We start from the raw sequence: 18,839 nt of genomic DNA, 5'->3' as shown, positions 1-18,839 counted from the left end.
AAAAAACCTCTTGAGTTCTGAAGAAATCTCTCTTTATGTCATAAAATCTTGATCCACCAAATTCTGGGGATGGAAAATTTTAGTTACTTGAGATTTCAGGCGAATTAGGGATTAAAAAGACTTCAAAAACCAACATCCGTGACTCTATTCTCCTTCCCTCCATTTGTCTTATCCTCTATCTCTGATTCTTTTTTTAATCTCTGGGGTTGTCAAAACTAATAATATAGTCATCATCTTAAGATGAATGTTTTGGTGTCTCGGATATTGCAGTTCTTGCTATTGATGATCCTAGGCTTAAGTTCTCTCTGTAGAGCAGCAGAGAAGGTGGGGGACACTGCAGCAGGCCCCTGGTCCTGTCCACCCAGAGGGAGGAGGAGTGAGGACCTCATTTCCTATAACTTTTTGGAGTTGGACCCCAATGGTAGCTTGACCCACCCTGACATTCTCTCTCCCATCAATCAATCAATCAATCAATCAAACTCTAGAGCAACTCCAGAGTGTTTTCAGGTAGGAGATTGGGGGGGGGGGGGAGACAGTGACCTTCCAACCGGCCACGAAGGAGGCTTCGCTGGTTTTTTTCTTTGATCTTTTAGCTAATTCGCAGGTTTCGGATTATTTTCTCAGCTTCAATATTCCCCCTAGAAAAAAGGGGGTAACACAAAAGTCAGATATTGTCAGAGATTCTGTAAACCTGGGTTCTGGATAAGGAAAGCCTGAGGCTCCCAGGCGCCAAAGCCACCCTGCGAAGCTCGGGGCGGCGGCGCGGGCCCGCAGGCGCCCTCCCGCATGGCTGTCCTCCCTCCCGTCCCAGGTCTGCAGGGAGTTCCAGCGCGGCAACTGCGCCCGGGGAGAGACCGACTGCCGCTTCGCACACCCGGCCGACAGCACCATGATCGACACAAACGACAACACCGTAACCGTTTGTATGGATTACATAAAGGGGCGTTGCATGAGGGAGAAATGCAAATATTTTCACCCTCCTGCACACTTGCAGGCCAAAATCAAAGCTGCGCAGCACCAAGCCAACCAAGCTGCGGTGGCCGCCCAGGCAGCCGCGGCCGCGGCCACAGTCATGGTAAGTGCGGCGCCCGCGCGCCCCGCCCCGCCGCCCCGCGCCCTCCCGGCCGGGGGGCGGGGCTTCCAGGGCGGGGACTCCGACGCTCCCCGGACAGTCGGGACGGGGAGGGCTGCTATTCCCGCTGCTCCGCTGCCTAAGTTTCGTGGTTGTTTCCCCTTTTTGTTTTGTTTTGTTTTCCCCTCCTTCCCTTCTTCAGCACAATAAATAAATCCCTAAGGTTCAGGGAACCCCATGCGACCTGCGGGCTCCAGTTCTGTAGTAACTGGGGTCCTCGGAAGAGAGGGACCCGGTGGGGTGGGGACCCTGGTGGGTGCAGAGCTTCAGAGCCGAGCAAAGGAAGATGGCCCTCTGGCGCTGAGCACTGGAAAGCGGCAGCCAGCTGTGGCCAGCAGCCAGGGAGGGAGCTGTGGCTGCAGCGGATGCCTAGCAACAAGTGACCCCGTCAGGGATTTTTCCACTTCCTATCCCCCCCCCTTTTTTTTTCACTTATCACAACATTAGAACCTGTCACCGCCCCCCCCCATGAAATTGTATATAGAACGGCAATTCATGGAACAGATGAAATCAGAAGTGTGCTGGATGGTGCTAAAATCCAGGGACCTGTCACCCAGGCTTGTCTCCTGGATGTTCCTCAATGTCCCTTAGAGACCAGCAGCAATATTATGATCCACACCTTGGGAGCCTGTTACAGCTCCAGAATCTCAAGGAGCCCAGCCCTCCCCTAGCAACCGGAGCACATCATGATGCTCTTGAGCCTACAGACTCTTGGGCCTCATCCTACATCTTTGGCATCAAGCTCTGAATTTTAAAACCTTCTCAGTATTTTGTATGCACATGAACATTAGAGAAATACCTGCCTAGAACACTGCTTCTCAAACTTGGCTACATTTTGGAATTAATCCAGGGCTTTTGAAAGGGTCTGGCATTGACCCCTTCCTCCAAAGATTCTTATTTGCCGGATGTGAACTGGCAGTGGCCTATCTTTTAAAGCTCCCAGGTGATTCCAGTGCACATCCAAGTTTGAGTACCACCACACTGGGTGGCAGACATTTTTAATTAACTTGTTTTAAAGTGAGAGGTCTGGCTTATGAAAGTCTATTATACTCTATGATAGGCACGGTGCATTCACTCATTCAAAATAGCTAATGGGACCTGCCAAACATCAGGCACTTTCTGGGTAGAATAAATAAAGGAGGCAAGTGTCTTTACCCTCAAGGCGCTTGGAATTGAGTAAGTGAGGGTACCAATGTCATTTCTTCAATGACATTGTAGAAATGCATGATGGGTGAGAGGGACATGAAGGCCTCTGTGGCCAGTCCTCTCTTGGGAATGTAGGAGATGAAAGATATCATTTTAAAAAACATTATCTAGGTACAACTATGGCCTCATACACTGACAATTGGCCCAAACAGATGAGTAGCTGACATACAACAAGTCCATCACCATACAACCTTTTTCTCAAAGGTTTTATAAAGGCGTGGGCTTGTGTTCGGAGGAGAGAAGGACACAGAGCCTGCCCTGATAACATTGCCATTGGTGTGAACTTTGTGGTTATATAGGTCTTTCCCACCTGAGCTCATCTCCACACAGCTTGAGAAGTGAGTCCTTCATCTTTTTTTTTTTTTTTCCGAGAGATCTTGTCCCTGTCGTCTTCTTTCCTCTTGTCCTTCGATTTCTTATATCATTGGACATTACAATGATTTTTTTAAGTTCCTGTATACATGTAGATGTGTACATCCATACAAAAGGGTCGGTAAAAAATAGAGAAATGTTCCCTTTTTGAGTTCTAGTAGAAGAGAACTAGAAGGAAGGATGGGAAAATGTTGACGAAAAGGAAATTGCTTTAGAAGGCAAATGAGTCCTTTCCACTTTTGTCCAGGGTGGACTCCATCTTCCCACCCACTTAATGAAGGTCTCATATTATGAGAATTTGTTGTTGTTATTGTTTCCATTGTAGTCATTTTTTCAAGCCAGCTCTCAACTTATCCTAATTGTCGTGTTGATTGTTGGGCACTAAGAACATGTTTTTCCATATAATTCAACTTATAAATATCAAACCAGAAACTCAGGATGTTAGCAGGACTGGTCAGGACTCTGGCAGCAAGAGACAAACACCCTCCTGAAGTACTGTAAATGACCAAGTTGGACTTCACTGTCGTGTCACAGTGCCCTTCCAAGAGGGGAGAGGAAAAACAAGACTCAGGAAAGCCAGGTGCAGGGACTTTCCCGCCTAGTTTGTCAGTTCCGTTCTGTGGGTCCAGCGTCTCCCATGACACAGACCATGACTCTGAGCTTCTAGAAGGAGGGACACATTCTTATATCTCTTGATAAGAGAGAAAACAGTATCTATGAGTATTGTTACAGAATCTATAAATAGAGCTATTGTTTCCCATCTCTAGGGAAAAATTAGTTACATGTCATTTGGTGGCTCTTCCTGTAGTTAGAGGGATAAGAGCTTCTACTGGCTTAGTCTGGGTGACAATAGCCATTTCTCACTACTGAAGTATCAGATGAGGTTCAGGAATATGAAAACACCACTCCCTACAACTCAAGAACCTGTTATGACAAAACCATGGTACTAATAGTGACCTTAGGGATGAGCCCTGATTCTAACTGTGGCCTGATTTTTTTCTTCCTGTTTTTTGGAAACATCAGTTTTGATGTCCACATCAACATTTATTTCAAATGATTGAAGGGACAGTGCACCTCTTACATACAGTAGGACATCCAGGCCAATGGGGCTAGGAGCAGAAACGTCATTTACACGCACAGGTCCACCCTCCCCCTGGTGGTCTTCGGCCACAGCTGCTCTCTCAGGCCCTGCTACACGTGTTCACAGAACACCAGAGGCAAAGGTTGCCGCCCAGGGATGCTGGCGGAGTCCGTTGCCATAGTTTCTCTGATTTTTCCACCGTACCCAAATTTGGAGTTCTGAGAAGTCACAGGATCCCACGGCATCTTCAGAGGCAACCCAAAGGAATGTGGTTTCAGAACAAAAGCCAGCATCTTTCTGACAGTGACATAAAAATTACTTAATCTGTCATGTCTTTTTAGTTTAAGTGAGTCGCTCATTCGAAACCAGCCGAGGTGCAGCTGGATAAAGTCCTCTTACCCTCATAGCGAGATTCCTTAGTACCCTGAAGAAAAACTATAAATTTATTTCCTTGTTTAAAAGGACGAACGGGCTGATGATGGCAGTTAGCAGATGTCCATGTCATTCACCTGGCCTCCTCATCTGAACCCAGGGTATTTCCATAGCACGGTTTTTATTGTGATCTGTGGATTCCCCCCTTATTTTGATTAATGAGACCCTTTTCTTTTTTCTTTTTTTTTTTAATTTAGTTTTTAGTTGGACATAATACCTTTATTTTATTTATTTTTATATGGTGCTGAGGATCGAACCCAGGGCCTCGCACATGCTAGGCGGGCGCTCTACTGCTGAGCTACAACCCCAGCCCTAATGAGACCCTTTTTAAAAGGAATTTAAAGCTTTTGACACTGGAAGAGAGACATTTATTTCCTTTCAAGCCTTCTTCTTTTACAATACCTCTTAAAAACTAAGGATCACCTTCACCGGAATTTTTAAAATATGAGGATAAACTAGACAGAGCTTCTCTTGGGTAGTTTTAACACAAAGCTTGCTTGATGCTCACATACGCAGTCTTTGTTCACATACACCAAAATGGGGCGATTCAAGGGGAAAAGTAGTTTATAAAAGGAAACGGGACAAGCTGCCATTGGCTAGATAAGTTTCACTTGTGCAGGAAAACATGCGCAGGGACTCGGAATTCCATCCTGCTCCTCCACATCCTCTCAGCCCACAGGGAAGTGGTAGCTCTGATCATTTTTGCCAGGGTTTCCTGACCCCTTGGATTTGGTCTTTGCCTGTAACACCTGGCCCTTGGTTGCTCACCTTGACCTGCAGGAGGGTTGCTCATCAACTCATAAATAGAAAAACCTGGCTGCACATGGGCCGCCTCCTCCTGACTCATCCAGCATATGCTAACTGGAGGGGTCCAGAGTAAGCAGAGGACCCAAGTGCTGGTGATGCCACCAAAAGTGGATGCCAAGTGCCTGGCACATGATAGGGGCTCAATTAAATAGAACCTTTTCTGCATGGGAACCTAAGCAGGCTCCCAGCGCACACTGGGCTCCTAGGTCTCTAAGGCTGTGTCTGAGCCTGAAGGTCCTGCAATGCAAGTACACAAGCCAGCCGTCAGCAACACCAACTAAAACAGAGGACAGTTTAAAAACATCAAAATAAGCCACATTGTCCCATGACTACTTATCCACAAGGAGTTTTAAAACACACTTTCGATACAACTTTGCAATGTGGGGCCTCTGACATCTTAATTCTTGTGCCCTCTTCTCTAAGATCTCAGCGTTAGCTTGCAAAGAGGACAGCTGCATCTACTAAAGAAAACATACACCACGCAGTGGAACAGACACTTCACCCCTGTCCTGCTCACTGAGGCGTTGTTTCCTCACATTCCTAAATTATTCTAATTATTATTAATTATTTCTATGGAAATCAGATTTCAACAAACCAAAAAAAAAAAATGGGGGGCAAGTTAACCTTCCAGGTGACTATCCTAAAAAAGAAACATTAAGTATGTTTTGTTCTTATTCTACTGGGGGACTTCATTCAGTGATGCTTTGTTAATTTTGTTCCTAAACCCAGCCTTTCGAGACTCTTGTCAGAAAAGATGCTCCCAACACTAGATTCATTCTGAAAATGCTAGGCTGCAGGTGAAGGGGCAGCTGAGTCTGGACCACTGGAGGCGAAAATGGTTTTGAGTTTAACATCCAGTTCGCATTCCCAAGGGCTCTATGAGAGTAGGCTATGCTGCCGCCTTTAATTAACAGACATTCGTTTAAACTCAAAAAACAAAGCAAAGTCTGCATTTTTTTTCATAGTGTAACACTGTGCAGGATCCAAAGAGTTTAAACAACACCACTGGCATTGTGGGTGTTATTTGATGTTGAATTTACATTTGAGGAAAAAACATCTACAAGTTTTGTCATTTTCCAGCTCATCGGGTTGCTTTGGTTAGTAACATTCACTGCTTGACTTTCACAGCATTGCTTTCCTAGTTTTTGGTGGCCTCTATCAAAACCACCTTCCAAAACCTTGGCCATCCTGAATCTACCTTGACCTGCAGCCCTTCCCACTCTGTTTTGAATCCCCTGCCCCAGCTCTTTACCCATGCCCTGTCAGGACCATACTTTCTGTTCTGAATCATCAAATTATTTTCCCAAGGAAAATATCACTAGTTATTCCAGTTTTAAGGGTCCATCACTATCTTATTTTATTTAAAATGCCATAGTTCTACCCCCAGAACTTTGGGACATAAATATTTCATTATTAGACAAATCTTAGGGATTTACCTATTGTGCTAAACATAGAAAAGGGATATTTCATTTTTTTTTTAAATTTGCATTGGAGCTATTCCTTTGAATTTATTTTCACAGAATTCCATCTTAGAATTTTTCCATTTTTTGTTTAACAACAACTAACCAGAAATAGGAAAAATTTTTCATTGTGGTCTAAATCAATCCATATTTGTTATTATTTCGGTTGTTTAAATGAAACTATCTCCCCAAAAGTATGGTTATGAGTTAAATATATTTTATTTCTAGTCTTTAAGCAGTTCTTTGCCATTTTTAGCTGTTTGCTATTGTACTTGTTCTAGCCAAGAGTTCCACTTCTCATTAATTGGTTTGATCACTTATGGTACCTAAAAAAGAACTATCAAATATAAATAATTTTAATACCCAAGGACACTAAATACCTATTTAAAGGTATTCTCTTAAGTTTAAATCCGGTAAGTTGTTTGAGATAAATTAATTATAATTTCAAATGTAATAGAAAACAGAATGGATGATAAGTTAGTCACTAGAAACAGAAAAATGGAAGAAAAGTGAGAATTTTGGAAGCTCACAATTTAAATTCAAAACTTAAGTTTTCTAAGATGCTAGCAGAGTGAAGGAAAGAATTGAGACAATTATCCACGCGATTCAGACAAAAAAATAAAGATCCAAACCCAAACAGTTTTGCCGAAATAATCTTGTGTTTGAATATTTTTTTGCCTGAATTTTTTTTGTCTCAGTTTGCCACTTCATTTTGTTAGGCCAGATCTGAATTAAGAATGATTTTTATGAAAAATTTCAACTTGGATCCTACCTTCAGTGTTTTGTACCTGAAAACTAACTTATCAGAAGTTCTTGAATCCGATGGCCCTTAAAAGTTTTGCTTTTTTTTTTCTGAAGCAATATAAAAAATGCTTATGGTGTGTATGCAAGCTGCTGTTTTAATTAACTTTCCTGAATTTCAAACATCTATATTTTACTCTCTTATATGCTTTTAACTAAGGTATAGTAGATGCATTTTTGCTTCGATACTAATTTAAGGTGTAATATTCATTTCTTTAGAGAACATTTTTGTTGTTGTGCATGCCTAGTGTTTTGTACGTTGTATATTGCATTCAGAATATTTTTTTCCTTCTCACCTATCCACAATGCAATGCCGTTCCCATGATGCACCTCTGCTTGCTGTTTACCTGTATGTTAATTCGCTTGAATCCCATTGGCCCACTGCCATCATGTGCTCGCTGCCTGTTATTAAAAGACTCAGTCGACTGCCAAAGCAATGAAGCGACCTCTCGAAGCAACTGTAGACCTGGTACTTTGACCTTTCACCTTTCGCTTTGCATGTAGCTTTTCAGAGAACCATCTGAGATTTGTATTACTTGTAAGATACTGGTTGCAACCAATCATTATTATTAATTAATGGAAAAAAAATTCAGTAAGGTGTTTAGCCATCTCATTTTCATATGTTAATCTGTGAAATAAATTAAACCTAACAAATTTTAATACCTTTTCCAAAACAGTGAAGCAAATTTACATGACGTGGCTCAGAAAATGCTCATTATAATTCATATTAACCTTTAAATTCAAGAAATTGCCATGTAGTTAAAGAAAAGAATAGGTATTAATAACACCAATGCTTCTTTCTCCCCCTTAGAATAGTTTAACCATTTTAAAAGCCGAAGCCATTCTTTTTTTTTTTTTTTTTTTTTTCCGTTGTTGTTGCTTGATAGTTTTTCTTTCCCTTAGTTGAGATGCTACCGTTTTGGGTTTCAGAAATCACGCTTTTGCTCTCAATAACAAATTCTCACTCATTCGACATTGCCGCTGTTTAAATTAAGGTGCATGGCAGAGGCATCTCCTTAGCTGTCGTTTTTTTTAAAAAAAAAAAAAAAAGAATGTTGCAATTGATGATCTCTGTGGACAAGCAAGGTGGGTTTGCTTTAAGTTAGACATCTCTTATCGAATTCTTGGTTTCTAGGCCTTTCCTCCTGGTGCTCTTCATCCTTTACCAAAGAGACAAGCACTTGAAAAAAGCAACGGTGCCAGCACGGTCTTTAATCCCAGCGTCTTGCACTACCAGCAGGCTCTGACCAGCGCGCAGCTGCAGCAGCACACCGCGTTCATTCCAACAGGTACGCCCCTGACCGTCCCAGTCTGTGTCCTCGTGCCCTTCGGTCATGTGCTTCCTTCTCATTTCCTTAAGCTGTTTGGTGGCATCTAGTTTGCATTAAAGGTACGAGACAGCCTGAAATGTCTCTTGTGCAGGATATCTAGATGTCCTGATCTTGCTTTGATAGCTAAAGATGGTTAGGATTCTAAAGCCAAATATTTGACAGGGCCAAGGGACAGATTGAACCCCAGGAGAAACAGAGCAGTTAGGGGCTTCTAGTTTTCCTTGCGTTTACACAAGCCCTGCAAAGTCATTGATGGAAATAAGACCCTTTATGTGTGACAACTGAAATTTGTCCATAATGCTGAATGATCTAAACATAGCAATTCCAGTAAGTACTAACCTTTTTTTTTCTATTTCTATTCAGAGCACTAAAAAAAAAAAAAAAAAAAAAAAAACCAGGCTATTCAAATTAAAGCAACCCTCTACTCATATTTTTATATCCATTCTCTCTCTTTCTCCATCCTGCTCAACTTTCACCAAGTTCACAAATATATAAACTCTTACCTCAGTCTCTAAGCCAATGTCTGACTCTATAAGGCGCTAAAGGGCATGAACCTATTATTCTGCTAAGAGATCAACTCTTTTGATCGTAGAATCTCAGAGTTTAAAGAATTCTTAGTGATCTCATCTAGTTGACAGTTTTACAGATGAGAAAACTGAGGCCCTCCCTCAAGGAGAAGTGAATTTCCAAGGTGACACAACTGAGAAAAGACACAGAACTAGTTCCCTATGCCTAGCCCAACTTACATAACACCACACCACCCAAACAGCCTCCATATATGGCTTCCACAGAATTCTTCTGAAAAATCAGATGGAAGTAGACTTTTTTTTTTTTTAAGTAGCATAAGGTTCAGATAAAGGAGGAAAAACAAAGTTGTAATGCACATCAGCTCTCCCCAGTTTTTCCCCACTTCCCCGACCAGAGACAAAGCCAGAGACACATATGCACCATGCACAAAGGAGCACAGCCACCACAACTTGACTGTGGTTTCCAGCACGTTGTCTGTTAGAAGCAGGGGGTGGCATAAACCTTGGTGAGATGACCCTCCATTGAGATTTTCTTTTCAAAGTCAAAACTCCTCTAGTAGCTATTTCAGGGTAAATGTAGATGAATAGTAATTTCATTATTGATCCTAATCCACGTGATTGGACTTTTCCAGTTTATATTCATTTCCTTAAATCCCACAGCATATTAGGAATTAAGATTAGAGGGAGTTAAATAAATATTTCTGTGATTTTCTTTGGAAAAAAAACTATACTTTTAAATGAATTAGTAACCTGTAAACAATAGTATTTATTATATAAAAATATAAATTAGATAAGCAAAATGATTTTTTTTTTTTTAGGTTTAGTTTTCTTGTTTTAGTTCTGTACCTATCTTAAACTCAGAGACCTGTAGAAGAATCTATAATTCAGTACCTATTAGGGCTTCACTTTTGCCCTGTTACAACTGTTTTATTAGTGACCTCCCACACTACTAGAGCATAGTGGTATTTGAACTTGTAGCCCACCTGAAACAGCAGAATTGCAGAGTGATTACTAGAAGCCAGCTTACCCTGAGGCCCTCTACAGCGTGTCTCATAGACCTGTTGGCCACTAGATATTTTCAGAGAAAAAATATTAAGGAATAACATACTGAGGGGGAAGGCAAAAGGACAAGTCTATTTTGGAAGAATGGATGACAAAGCCATTAATGTCTCTGGGGAGACCTGTGAAACCCTGGAGCCAAAGACAGGACACACTCTCATGCATGTTAACCTTTCAGTCCAGTAACGACTGATTTGTTAGATCACTGAAAGAATTCTCACCTTAAAATATTTCACCTGGAAACCACTTAAATATTTCCAAAGCAAGAATCAATAACGTCCCTTACAAAATCACCTGATTTCTGTTTGTGAAAAGGTCTTCTATTAGGGACCCATGTTAGGGGTTGGCAGCTGTGGCTGTGCACTTCTGCCCTCTGGTGGATTCTCTAGGAACTGCTCCAAAGTGCCTGAACCTCCTCACAGCGAGGTTTGGAAGCCAAAGGGTGGGTCTCAGCCCATTTAATCCTGGAAATGAGAAGTGTTCCATCTGTTACATGATGTAAAGATCATAATGGACAGACCGTGGATCTCATGTTCTGAAGTGGTGTTCTAAGAAACTTTCACGTTTCTTTTAAATGATAAACAAGAAAATAATTATATCAGAAGGATTTTCTTTTAATTTTTATTATATAATCTTTCTCCCATTTAAATCCATAACAGAAGTTTCTGTGTTTTTGTTAGGTCGAGTTTTTACTTCAGGGTTTCTTTCTTACAAACCATATTTTCGACAGTATTTTTTAAGTGATAATAATAATAATCCTTTACTGTTAAGCTGGTTGTTTAAAAACCTCTACAAGTCAAGTAGGGTGCTCAAAAATAATTGTAACTTGGTAAGTTATTATTTTTAAACGGGCAATTTTTTCTAAAAATATTTTACATAAGCAACTATCATGAATACGAAGCAAAAAACATTTTTTATTCTCCTAGAGGCTACTCTTTGTCAAAAGGTCATTCATAGCAAAGCTTTTGATAAACTACTAACAATCTGCCATTGACACAATATGAAATTGGAGTTTAGAAATTATGCCTCCAGGCTGTACACATATTAATATACAATATCACACAAAATATGAGATTCTTCTCCAAAATTTTATTAAGATAATTATTGCCCCAGTTGATGTCCTGGCACATTTGTAGTGGGTGGGATTTTTTCCTTTTTTCCCCCCTTTTTTGATAGGGATTATTTTAACCAAGCAGTTATACATTTTTCTTTGCTATGTTAGGAAAGTGGCAAAACCACACAGAGTTACAAAAATAGCAGCATAATAATTCTTGGCATTTCTCTGACAGGTTTATTCTGAGTTACTGTAAGTGTTCTTATAGACATTATCTCATTATTCTTCAAGATGTTGCCGTTCTATTACTAGCGAGCATAGTTATTTGCATTTTGCAGATGGAAAAACTGAGGCTGTGTGTACACTGCAAGGCGATATATAAAATTAATGGATTTATCCAGATAGTTCTTGCTCACAGACACTAGAGCTGAAATATTTGTGCAACTGAAGCAGAAAGGAGAAGAAGGCTTTGCTCATAGAATTAGTGCCCTAGTGAAAAGCCTCAGCTGGACAGAACAAAGGCGACCCACAGAACCCTTCTTTGATTTATTTCATTGCATTGGAAGCACAAAATAAGTCACATGGAGAAAGTTTTAGCCCAAACATTTTCTAATGATGAGAAATCATAAGTGTTGCATAAGATAAGGTTATCACACAACTTAATGAGAGACTCAACAGTGTTCAGTAGAAACTACACCAGCATCAACACAACAAAATGTATTTGTCCAGACAGTGCAGCAAATGTTTCTTGAATGTGTGATGTGTTCTGGGTTCGAGAGCCAGTAATGAGAAGGCAAAGGAGTTCAGAGCTAGGTGAGACTCAAGTGTAAAGCAGCAGGAGGAGGAGCTGGGAGATTGAGCACAGCTACTTGAGAGGGAAGCATCCCAGGTAAATGGGAAGAGCGTATTTGAAGACGAGGACATTGTCCACGGGGTCTGTGGGGAGGGTAGAGAAGGCAGGACCAGAGCCTGGCATTGAGTAGAGAGCCACCATATTTCCAAAGCCATGCATTTCCAATATTCACATCACTCAGGCCGGGGAGAGAGAGAGGCTTATCAGATTAATTTGTTTGAACGTGTCACCGCATCCAGGACCAAAGCCAATGTGACCATGGGTCTGCTGTTGATTGCTGACAACCCAGATGACATTCACATGCACGACACAGGACAGCCCTTCAAGAAGCCCTGTTCACACTGAATCTCAAGAGAGTGAGGGGAAGTTTGAATAGGGATAACCTTGAATCCAGCCATGGTTGGATTTCAAATGAAATGATTTACACAATAGCTGCTTTGATAAGTTTTAGGAGCCAGGTGTTCCTAGCACACCTCTTACTGATGGCTGAGAACCTGCATCCAGCACATTTGAGAATTGATCTGTGTGTCCCATGCGCTAGGCACACCCGCCTCTGCTCTCCCGAGTTACAGAGTTACAGAAGAGATGGATGTTTCACAGGCACCCGTGTCTAGACATCCTCAAAATTCTTTTGAAGGCTCTGAATGAAGAAGCAAAGAATTCAATGAGATTAAAATAGAAAGCTGATCTAGATGGCATAGAGAGATAAGTCAAAGAACAGTTGAGCAGTGTTCTGGAGGATCAAGAGAGTCAAGATGTTGCCAGACAGAGAGGACAGCCTGTGGGCAGCTCAAAAATAGGACAGATGTGTGATGGGTTCAGTTCAGAGCACTGAAAGGCTGCTGCTGTGTCCTGGTGGAGGATGACCACACGCGGTCCTCATCCTGAAAGTCCTGGCAGCCGGCGAAACCTTCCAGCAAGGGACGAGTAGGCCTGCCTGGGGAGATGTGTCTCCCAGAGAGGAGAGTGGACTCCCTGGGGAGCCACAAGGCCAGCCAGGACGTGGTCTCTCTGCCGGGATTAGAGGCAATGGCGACCAAGGCGTGAGAAGCAGCAGTAGTGATGGGCAGCAGGCCAGTGAGAGCGAGCTTTCAGAGCAGGGTTGCGTTGGCCTGTTGGTGAGTTGGACCTGGCAATGTCGTGAAGGAAAGTGGCAACTTTCAGCAGGGGCTAAACGGGTGGTGTCCTCGAGTTTTTCTTGAGAGACACAGACTGTGGGAAAGGGCAGAGTTTGAACTTGTTAAATTGGAGATACTTGTGAGTGGAAGGCACTGGAACCAGGTGAGCAATGAGAGAAAGGGACCTGAGCTCAGAGCAGAGATCCCACACCGTGAGCGCGTCAGTTCTACTTCATTCCATGTATCGAGTGACACTCCAGGAAAACCCACAGAGCAGAGGAAGAGGCCCAGCACTGAGTCTGAGAAACCCCCAGCGTGTGGAGATGGCGAGTTCAGGGAAGGAAAAGATTGGAACAAGTGGACCAAAGGGAGTTGCCAGAAAGAAAAACAAAAAGTGTGTGTGTGTGTGATTAAAAAAAACAAAAAACTTCTAAGACAGGACAGTGGTTCATCATGGAGTGGCCAAGTGCTAAAAGCTGCTGAGACTCAGGACAGTAGGCGAAGTTGACGAGTTGCCACTGCAGCAACCTGGAGTTTGATGACTGGCACCTGCGGTTGGAGTGGAGCGGAGACAGTGGAAACCAGATTAGAGAGGATTGAAGACAAATGGGAGCAGAGAAGTGAACATGGACATGTAGGTGACTTTCTAGAAGTTTGTGAAGTGTAGAGAGGAGAGCTAGAGAGAGAGAGGGTGCCATGGAAGGGACTCTGTGTGTGTGTGTGTGTGTGTGTGTGTGTGTGTGTGTGTGTGAGAGAGAGAGAGAGCGAGCGAGCGTGTGTTTCACACTGGATGCCCTGGCACATGCATTTGTGTTTGGAGAATCCAGTGACAGCCCAGTTAAATCGCCCCTTTTCCTGATGAGGTCATGTTAGCCTGATCAGAATGTGGACCAGTCAGGCAAGAAGTCCCCCATGGGTGTGTGACGTGCTCAGCGGAGGGAAGAAGGATGTGCAGATCCGATGGTCTTCAGCTAATATCTCAGAAGGCACTTCTGAAACCTTTAGTAGGTACACTTGTGTTCATTAAGAGCTACTTCTCTGACACCTGTGCCCAGTCTTCAGTTATCAAATCCATATCTTACCTTGATTTTCATTCCAAGGAACTGAACTGATAGCAGATAGTTCCTCCGAGCTCTCTTTTACAGTCCTCCACAGCAAGCCACACTGTCCCCCATCAGTGTTTTCTATCACGTGCATCCATAAGACCCACAGGCAAGGCAACTGTTCCTAATCCCTTCCTCCCACCTCCCCACTAGAACCAACCCGAGACTTCCTAGCAGTCTTACCAAAGGCCTCCCTCAGGGATCACCTCAGAGCACCAGGACAAAAATCCCTAGCCTGGACCCTAAATCAGCCCTGATTCTGAACTCCTGTGTCCAGACACTATTTGGATGTCATTGCCAGGTGCCCATCTTTTCTCACAGTGGACCTCATAGCAGAAGGGAGAACGTCTATACATGTCGACCATTCCATGAGGGAGCCTCAGTCTTCCTGTGTTACTGGCTTTTAACCAGTCATCTAAAATCCTCTGCCTTGCAAGCCTTTGATTTAGAGGAAAGGAAATCTTAATTGCTATTCTCACTTTCATATCGTTGTTGACACAAAACATGCTATGATCCAACAAACAAACTTCTCATGCAATCAGTGCAGTGTCATCTCGTGACTGTCAAGCCTGGCCTGGATTCAGGAACAGAGTTCTATCTCCAACCTTGCCCTTGACTCACACAATGACCTTGGAGCAGTTACTGTGCCTCAGATTTTTTCATCTGTAAAATGCCCACTTCCTAACTTGGAGGATGAACTTGATAATGTCTGTAAAATACTCGGAGCATTATCACATGTCATTCTTATAGAATCCTGTCAACGGGTATGAACAGAAAGTGTGAGAAGTAGTCTGAGAGTAAGCTTGGAATATTATTGGCTTAAAAGAAGTCAGATATATTTGTGTCTGTGCTGACAATGTGAACGGCCCTAAAAAAACTGTGTTGACTAACCCTACTTATTTCTGGTTGTGCTTCGATCTCACTTTGAATGTTAACTCTAAACCGCTAACCTGTTTCTTTCCCTTTATCCACTTTTTCCACCCACCATTGCATGACATCAGGGTCAGTTTTGTGCATGACACCCGCTACCAGTATTGGTAGGTTTCAACCTTTTTTATTTGTCTTTTATATGATGTACAGTACCTTCACTTGCTTGAAATTTATGTCAGAGATGGTAGAAATGCTTAGGAAATAGTAAATCTGAAGGCTTATTTGGCTTTAGAGTTAATGTAGACGTTTTTTTAAAAGATGTATGATTTAAGAAAATGATGATTTTAATGTGACCTCTTGTGTTAGAACCAATCACTCCAAAGGCCTAAAACCACAAGTACGAGTGTGCTTTTTTAATGATTTGTGTTTTGTTTCTCTTTATAGTTTATCTGGTATAGCATAAGAAAAACAGAGAGGCAGGCTAATTTCATCAATGTTTTAAAGTTCATAGTGGTGTGCCTTTATCTCCTCTTTGCTGTGTGTTAGAGTTATCAGAGTTTCCCAGAAGAATTCATTTTTTAAAAAATTATTAATGGATGTATTTTGAAATCAAATACCTAAACTGCCTGCTTGATGATCTTTCGTGTTAATTGACTTGTGATGATATTCTGTACCTCCACATTCCCTTAGATGTTAAATTTTAAAAGTAGATAGCTCCCTCCACACCTTTGAATGCCTTGGTACAAAAGTCTGTCTTGAGGACAGGTGGATTATTTCCACTCACAGACCAGAAAAACAAACATCGGCAAAATGTGGCTCTTTCAGCGTAACTGTGAATGTATAACTAAGAATTTATATCGAGGCCCTGACTTTGCCTCTGCCGTTTATTGTTCAAAATAGTATACAATCCACAATCCAGTTTACATGGGCAATGCCGAATGGAAAAAAAAAATTAATTAACTCCAAAGAATACCCTTATCCAAAACTAAGTCTGAATATTGAGCCTTCGATGTTATAGGATTTGTGATGATTCTGTGTTTGATAATCATACATTCTTACCTCATTGGATATTACCTCTCGAATATTTAGAAACAGCCATTAAATGATTTCCACTCTGTAGTATGAACTGGGAATGGATCTATTGATAGAAATCAAATGTTTATAAATACATCAACCAAAGTAATCAGCTTTGGCCTTTCTGGGAATCACTGATTGTGTTTTAAAACTTCCTTTAATTGTACTTGTAATAAGCTATTTTCCCTTTTTTATTTCTCTCCCATGCTTCCTTGCTTTGCATTGTGATTGCATGCCATCTGCTGGTTTAACCCATGATGGCTTGCTGCTCTGATATTCACCATGCCAAAACCACTTCTATTACCATAATGCTACACCCTCCTGTTCATTGCTCCCATGGTTCCCCTCCTGAAAGTACCCATGATGCACAGCGCTACGTCCGCCACTGTCTCTGCAGCAACAACTCCTGCAACAAGTGTCCCCTTCGCAGCAACAGCCACAGCCAATCAGGTTTGCTCCTTTTAAAGCTTTCTTTCACAAATCCCGAACTCTAAATGAGTGCTGATATTTAAAAAAAAAATTCTCGGTGAGAATTTTTTTTTCATGTTTATCCATCAAATTTTATTTTTTAATTAGTTTATAGCAAGCATTGACGGACAGGTTGCACTTATTTAGAGTTAACATTTACTGCCAATAATGATGTAGCTATGTTTTGTGTTGCACTGTTTGTTTTCGTACCTAATATTGTGTAATTAACCTGACAGGCTTAAATTCCTTTTAGTACAGCATTCATTATCCAGTGGTTTGTGAATTGCCACACAAAAACGGTAGACGCACACCCACGGGTGCTTCAAAAATGGCTCTATTTTGATTCAATTTGTTCAGACCCTACCATCTGGGGTGGAGGAAAAAAAAAATTCTCCTCTTAGAAAAGTCTCCCCTTTATCATGAATGTTAAATTTGAGGTCTGAATAATTCTTATCAACGTCTGACCTTGGTCATGGGTCTGGAAACTCACTCCTCCCCACTTGACAATCCATTTAGATCCTGGAGTAAGAGCCACACCCCATTGGAAGAAGAGCACCTGCCACTGGTTCACAAAGGCTGGATATAACTGATTAGGAGAGTTTAACTCTGTTGGTTTGAGTGCATGAGCCAGCCGACCACGTTCTGTGGTCCCCAGCTGGCTGTATCTCTGACCCTACCACACATGGGCTCCTGGTCACCAGGAGACAGTGTGACATGACCCGGCATAAACTCTCACCCTGCCTAGAAAAACACTTTATTGCGCATGCCCTCCCTTCATTGAAGAACAGTTTTGGTTTTTTGTTTGGTTTTGTGTTTTGTTTTGTTTTGTTTTTTTTAAATAAAATCAACTGTGCTATTAAGGATGGAAAAGGACATACGATGAGTAGGCAGGAGGGGAGGGCCAGGCTAATAGGAGCAATGGTAAGTGGAGCCCTGAGAGCCACCGCCAGGGCACGAAGGGCCCATCCAGGCTGCGTCCTGCAGGATCTGGGATCCCAGTGCCCTGGGTTTCGTCCTAAAAAGAGAGGTGGGAGGTAGGAATGAAAGTCAAAGCCTGTGGCAGTCCCATGGTGCCTTCACATTGCAGTCTAGCAGGAGAGATGGAGGAGCAAGGAGAGGCCCCGGGGTGGCACAGGGGCAGGTACAAACTTTGTGTCAGTCCTTCAGCTCGCCACTTGCACCTCAGAATGCCAGCTGTCCCTTGAGGAAGGCCAGCTCCACTTCCAAACCAGTAGAACAAAGAGCAGCAAATCCATTTCCTTAGTTGGGAAGATTTCTTTTTTAAAAAATGCAGGGGATGGGAGAAGTAGGGGAGACCCTGGCACCCATCCATTGTTAGGGTGAAGCAGGTCTTTTCATGGGCCCCTTTTTAGGGAAGCTGGACACCTGCTTCTTTTAAATATCTTGACTCCTCTGACCACATTTATGTGCTTTTTTTTTGGACCCAACTTGTATTACACAGTACCATCCTAAGGAAACCGGTTTGAAGTCCAATACTGAAGTAGTGTTTGCTCTCATAAAATTTTGACTTTTATGGCAAGTTGACTATTTCTGACTCTTAAAGATCTTTTCTAGGAAAAGAGGCCAAGATAAGGAAATACTTTGGAGTTTCAGGATAAATTATATATTATAAATATATGGCCATGTGTCGCATATATGATTTGTAGTCTGATGATTTGTTTGCCTTGTTTTATGGAAAAAAAGACATAAAGAGATTGAGACATGTGTAGACTTGTATATGTGTAATGAGATGGGGTGGGAAGCCTGTGGACTATTAGAAGCTAAAATGTATTGTTTTAAAGCAAGGTGTGATTGGTAGAGAAACTAATAACTTCACTTCCAATTTAATCAAAGAATCATAATTAAAGGAATACTCACTCTCTTCAAGATTACTAGATTCTTGGTTTTGCAGTTTGTCAGATGTGATAGTTGCTGTTCAATTGTGTAAAAATGATGAAGTGAAATCCTTTAGCAATTTTGTGTGTGTGCATGTGTGTGTATGCACACACATTAGGGATTAAACCCCGGGCCTTGCACATGCCATGAAAGTGCTCTACTTCTGAGCTACCTCCACAGACCTTCTTTTTCAAT

General features: G+C 42.0%; 1 protein-coding gene across 5 annotated transcripts in view; it reads left to right on the top strand.

The window, feature by feature from the left end:
• Positions 1 to 18,839, top strand: part of Mbnl2 (muscleblind like splicing regulator 2) — a 150,306-nt gene that overhangs the window by 108,511 nt on the left and 22,956 nt on the right. For 2 of the 5 annotated variants that reach the window (XM_077795144.1, XM_026400296.2), the window contains exons 5-7: positions 812 to 1,075; positions 7,707 to 7,760; positions 8,427 to 8,580. In XM_077795144.1, the coding sequence (XP_077651270.1) occupies positions 812 to 1,075; positions 7,707 to 7,760; positions 8,427 to 8,580 (472 nt within the window). Of the gene's footprint in view, positions 1 to 811; positions 1,076 to 7,706; positions 7,761 to 8,426; positions 8,581 to 16,635; positions 16,731 to 18,839 lie in introns of all 5 variants that reach the window. The other 3 variants (XM_026400301.2, XM_026400308.2, XM_026400305.2) reach the window with 3 other exon arrangements.

This window comes from Urocitellus parryii, chromosome 2 (genome assembly GCF_045843805.1).
Source record: "Urocitellus parryii isolate mUroPar1 chromosome 2, mUroPar1.hap1, whole genome shotgun sequence".
Classification (NCBI taxonomy): domain Eukaryota; kingdom Metazoa; phylum Chordata; class Mammalia; order Rodentia; family Sciuridae; genus Urocitellus; species Urocitellus parryii.
Note: the sequence above shows the minus strand (reverse complement) of the source record. Positions and strands in the feature narration are given on the sequence as shown.